General features: G+C 37.6%; 1 protein-coding gene across 1 annotated transcript; it reads left to right on the top strand.

The window, feature by feature from the left end:
- Positions 1-2707: 2707 nt before the first annotated feature.
- Positions 2708-3646, top strand: LOC103117172 (putative olfactory receptor 2W6). The gene has a single exon (XM_007527184.3). The coding sequence runs from the start codon at positions 2714-2716 to the stop codon at positions 3644-3646; it is 933 nt and encodes a 310-aa protein (XP_007527246.3). The 5' UTR covers positions 2708-2713.
- The last annotated feature ends 1061 nt before the right edge of the window (positions 3647-4707 follow it).

The following is a 4707-nucleotide window of genomic DNA, read 5'->3' as shown; positions in this document are numbered from 1 at the left end:
ACAGGATATGTCGAGTTTCTTTGTTATTTTAGAAGATAAAATTCTAATGAAAAAAAATTCAAGATAAAATAAGTAAATATGTATTTATGATAAATGAATAGCATATACTGGTCTATTTAGTGGCAAATAATTGAACACACATATTACCAAGTATAAAGACCTAGGTTCAAGTCCACAGTCTCCAACTGCAGGGTAAAACTTCATGAGAGGACAAACAGTGCTACAGATGTCTCTCTTGCTCTTGACATCTACTTCACCCTTTCAGTGTTTCCTTATTACTGAATAAATACATTTTAAAAATACAAATCACATGCAATTATGAAACTTCACTTTGCATACTTGGTTATAGTTCTCCTGAGGCCCCCATAAGACAGAAATTTGAAAATAAAGTGATCACAGTTGAAATCAATCAGAGCAATGATGAAATGCATGGTGTTTGTTAGCTCAAGTCTCCCGAGATTCCCCCCAGCACCAGTCTGGTTTTGCTCCCAGGGCTCCTCCAGTTTTGATACTAATTAACCATAGAGGGTTAAAACCCAGGGGCTGCATTTAGGCAGTCTTCTGCGGCCACCATTAATCCCTGCATTTCTCCTGTCCTGGGGTAAAGTAAGAGCCCTTTGCCACCTGAGCTCAGCCCTTCAACTGCAGCAGGAACCCAGTCACCAGGTAGAATCAAAGCCTTCTCTTTCTTTGCTGTAACTCCTATGGTAGATTCCTGATCTCCTTTGGGTTGGGGATGCCTAGTGTGTATGTGAGGGAAAGGTCAATGCTGGGGCATCAAGTCAATACATTTCCTTTTCTTCCCCTTAACTGCAGTATCACTTTATTGAGACGATGTGGCTTTTCAGGATTATTGTCATGAGGAAACATATCCACATTTCCTCAATATAGGTGTCAGGCTATTTCTCTCTTCAGCAAGCCATCATTCTGTTCATCCAGATCTGTGTCTTTAGATCTCCAGCCTCCCCTTAGTGCTTCATGTATTAAGAATGTCTAAGTGATGGGAATGTTGTTGTGACCAGTTAGAATCAACCCCATGTAGTAAGAACAGGGCACAATAGTATCACTTCCAGCTCAGTACAGACAAATTCCTGATCTTACATCATTAGTTATATTATTTTACCCCCTTCCATATCACTCCAGTCATATGTAATATCAGCAAAAAGAGTAATCTTTGCATTGATTTTTCACTGGACTTCATAGATATATGAAAAGTAAGTTTAAATGGAGAGTCCAACAGTTTGTTCCAAGATGATCAATTAATTATATATGTTTATGTGTCAAAAAGAGAGTTACTGTGCAGATGACTTACATTCATGGAATGAGAACACTCAGTAGTCAGTGACATCGAATTGGACAACTTGAAATATGCCTACTTTTGCCATGCGGTAATTTTTAAAATTTAACATAATTTAAAGTTGTAATCAATAATTGATCTACTCACAACAAAACAAATGATATTTATGACAACTTGGACACATGAATCAACTTTTATCCATGAGTTCTGCAAAATCTAAGCACTGTTTAAGTCCTGATAAAATGTGAACAGATCTGAAATATATAGTAAGCATAAATTACCTACTAAATACAGACAGGATTAAAATGTAAAACACTTAATATTCTGTATTGAAAGATGTTGACTTTATGATATTTTAGATCTAGTAGGCTAATAAATTTACTAAGAATAGTTTAATCAACCTCTTTTTAATTTTTAAATGTGACCATTGGACACTTTTAAGTCTATACCCTGTCTGCAGTGTGTTTATACTGGACCTACTGCTCTAGATAACATCACTAAATAGGAGTGATTTATTATCTACTGCCCTTGTATGGGACGATCTGGTAGTAACAAACTTTATTTTGCTTGTCTTGGAAAATTTCTATTTTTTTATTCTTTATTTTTTTATTTATAAAATGGAAATACCAACAAGACTATAGAATAAGAGGGGTACAATTCCACATAATTCCCACCACCAGAACTCCATATCCCATCCCTTCCCTTGATAGCTTTCCTATTCTTTATTGCTCTGGGATTATGGACCCAGGATATTTTTCTATCTTATTTAAGTGATACTTTTGCATTTAAGTGATACTTTTTTGATGTCCTTGGCTGGTAGTTATTATCTTTTTGTTTTATTATTCCTATTTCTGTAGAGTTTCTTCTGAACAGTATAATGCTAGCCTGGATGTGGTACCTTTCAGATGATGTGAATTTTTCCTTTAGCAGTAGTGAAACAAGTCTGCAGGAGTCTCTTTCTCCCTTTCTAGCTCGCATTTTCCTTTCCACTTCTCTCTGTACAAATAAAAAATAAGGTAAGAATAAAATAAAATATAGAATGAAAATAACAATATTTAAAATAAACTAAAGATTTCTGAATTGTGCTTTAGACATGTTATTGGACAAAGACTATAGCATAGTGTAGTACTAATTACTATAAGCAGGGGAAATCAAGATATTCTTGTGACTTTTTTAATGAGTATATTCTGAATATAACAGTGGTCTAGAATGAAACACAAAATATCACTGATACATGAGAATTTGATTGAATCATTTAAATAACTTCATCATAATTTTTGAATATGTATTACCTAGGTAGCTTGAAAAAAGTCTATGAAATGGTAATGAAGATCATAGAAACATTGACTAACATTTTTTGTTTGGCTATCTACAGGAAACACTTGATTCTGTTTCAGCTGTATCCCAATATTTCAGATGATGAAAATAAATGACAGCTCCAGGGACCACTTCATCTTGGTCGGCTTTTCAGAATATCCCAGGGCTGAGTTCATCCTTTCTCTGTTTGCTTCTGGCTTTTATGCCATGACACTTTTAGGCAATGCAGTCATCATCTTGGTCTCTGTCCTGGACAGCAGGCTCCACACCCCAATGTACTTCTTCCTCCGCAACCTCTCCTTCCTGGACATGTGTTTTACTACTTCCATTGTTCCTCAGATGCTGGCAAACATGTGGGAAAAAAGTAAGACAATCACCTATGTAGGTTGTGTGGTTCAGTTTTCAGTGGCCTTGGCTCTTGGGTCCACAGAGTGTGTGCTCCTCGCTGTCATGGCTGTTGACCGTTATGTTGCTGTCTGCTGGCCCCTCCGATATACTACAATTATGCACCAACAGGTCTGCCACATCTTTGCCGCCACTTCCTGGTTGTCTGGGTTTGCCAACTCTCTCTTTCAGTCTTCCCTGGCTATGCTTTTGCCTCTATGTGGCCACCATAGAGTAGACCATTTCCTTTGTGAGATTTTGATTATTGTCAAGCTGTCCTGTGTGGACACTCATCCAACTGAGTCAAAGATGTTAGTTGCTCGAATGATCATCCTCATCATCCCAGTGTCCATCATTCTCACCTCCTATGCCCTAATTGCCAGGGCTGTGGTAAGGATGAAGTCTGCTGAAGGACGGAAGAAGGCCTTTGGGACTTGTGCATCCCATCTGGTTGTGGTCTCACTGTTCTATGGAACTGTCATGTTTATGTATCTTCAGCCCAAGCATAAATACTCTCAGCACCAAGGGAAGGCCCTGGCCCTTGTTTATACCACTGTGGCTCCCAGCATGAACCCACTGGTCTACACACTGAGAAACAAAGATGTCAAGCGGGCAATTAGGAAAGTGGTTTGGAAGGATTCCCTTTAAGCAATTGTGGTTATTGGAACTTGGCTATAGACATGATTTGGGGGAGTAGAAAGTGGAATAATGACAGCAGAGACAGATTTTCCAGGTCCATCCTAGAATGATAAAAAGACAAATAAAGCAAGCACAAAATGAACACAAAATATAAAGTGTTGTTATGCAGTAGGGCTTGTAGTCCTATCACAAATTGTATATGTATATTTTTGTGATACCCTGGAAAACTGCAGGTTTGGTATTTTCTGAATTTTTGTCACCTCCAGAAAGAAATAGTTTTCCAGGGTATGTTGGACATTCTGAAGGTTAGAATGCATGACAGACATTGATGTAGTCTGCAATATTAGCCTCATAAAAGGTAAATAATATGCATCTAAATCTTTGCTAAAAGAAGGTTAGAAAGCACATCTAAGAAAGACTGGGAAAAATCATGCAGGGATACTATACTTTGTCTTGGAAAATGTTTCATTCTTTGAGAAATAATTTTTCTGAGTTCTTAAATTCCCTACAAAATGCACATAATTTTGAAAATACAAATATATTTGACCTGCATGAAGTATAAGCCATGATCTGTTGTTGTGTGTAAGATGTTATAACATGTACATAAATGTTTCATTAGCTCTATACAGTACATTCATATCAGCTCACACATCTGACTTTGTGCAAGTTATACATTTATGTGATGGCCCTCACCAATTGAGGGACAGGCAAAAAGGTAGTGTGCGAAAGACTAACCATGAAGACCCTCAGAACTTCTTAGTGATTTCCGGCCATCAGCAAGCAAGAAAACATCCATAATGACATGGGATAATTTCAAGCCACCAGGAAGATGGAACAGAGGATACTGAAGCATTGTTATTGGGTTAGGTCACGATAGGGCACTTGGTAGTGAGCACATATTACAGTGCACAAATTGTGGATTCTAGAGCCCAGTCCCCTCCTGCAGGGGAAATTTTCACAAGTGGTGATGCAGTGTTACAAGTATCTATCTCCTTCTTTTCAATCTCTTCCTCTATCTCTCTCTCCCTCTCCAGACATAAACAAAATAGAAATAACTTCAGGGTTGCTAT

This window comes from Erinaceus europaeus, chromosome 9 (genome assembly GCF_950295315.1).
Source record: "Erinaceus europaeus chromosome 9, mEriEur2.1, whole genome shotgun sequence".
Taxonomy (NCBI): Eukaryota; Metazoa; Chordata; class Mammalia; order Eulipotyphla; family Erinaceidae; genus Erinaceus; species Erinaceus europaeus.
Note: the sequence above shows the minus strand (reverse complement) of the source record. Positions and strands in the feature narration are given on the sequence as shown.

Bases quoted from the DNA above. Each gene is read 5' to 3' on its own strand.
- LOC103117172 (XM_007527184.3), top strand. From the start codon at position 2,714: ATGATGAAAATAAATGACAGCTCCAGGGACCACTTCATCTTGGTCGGC.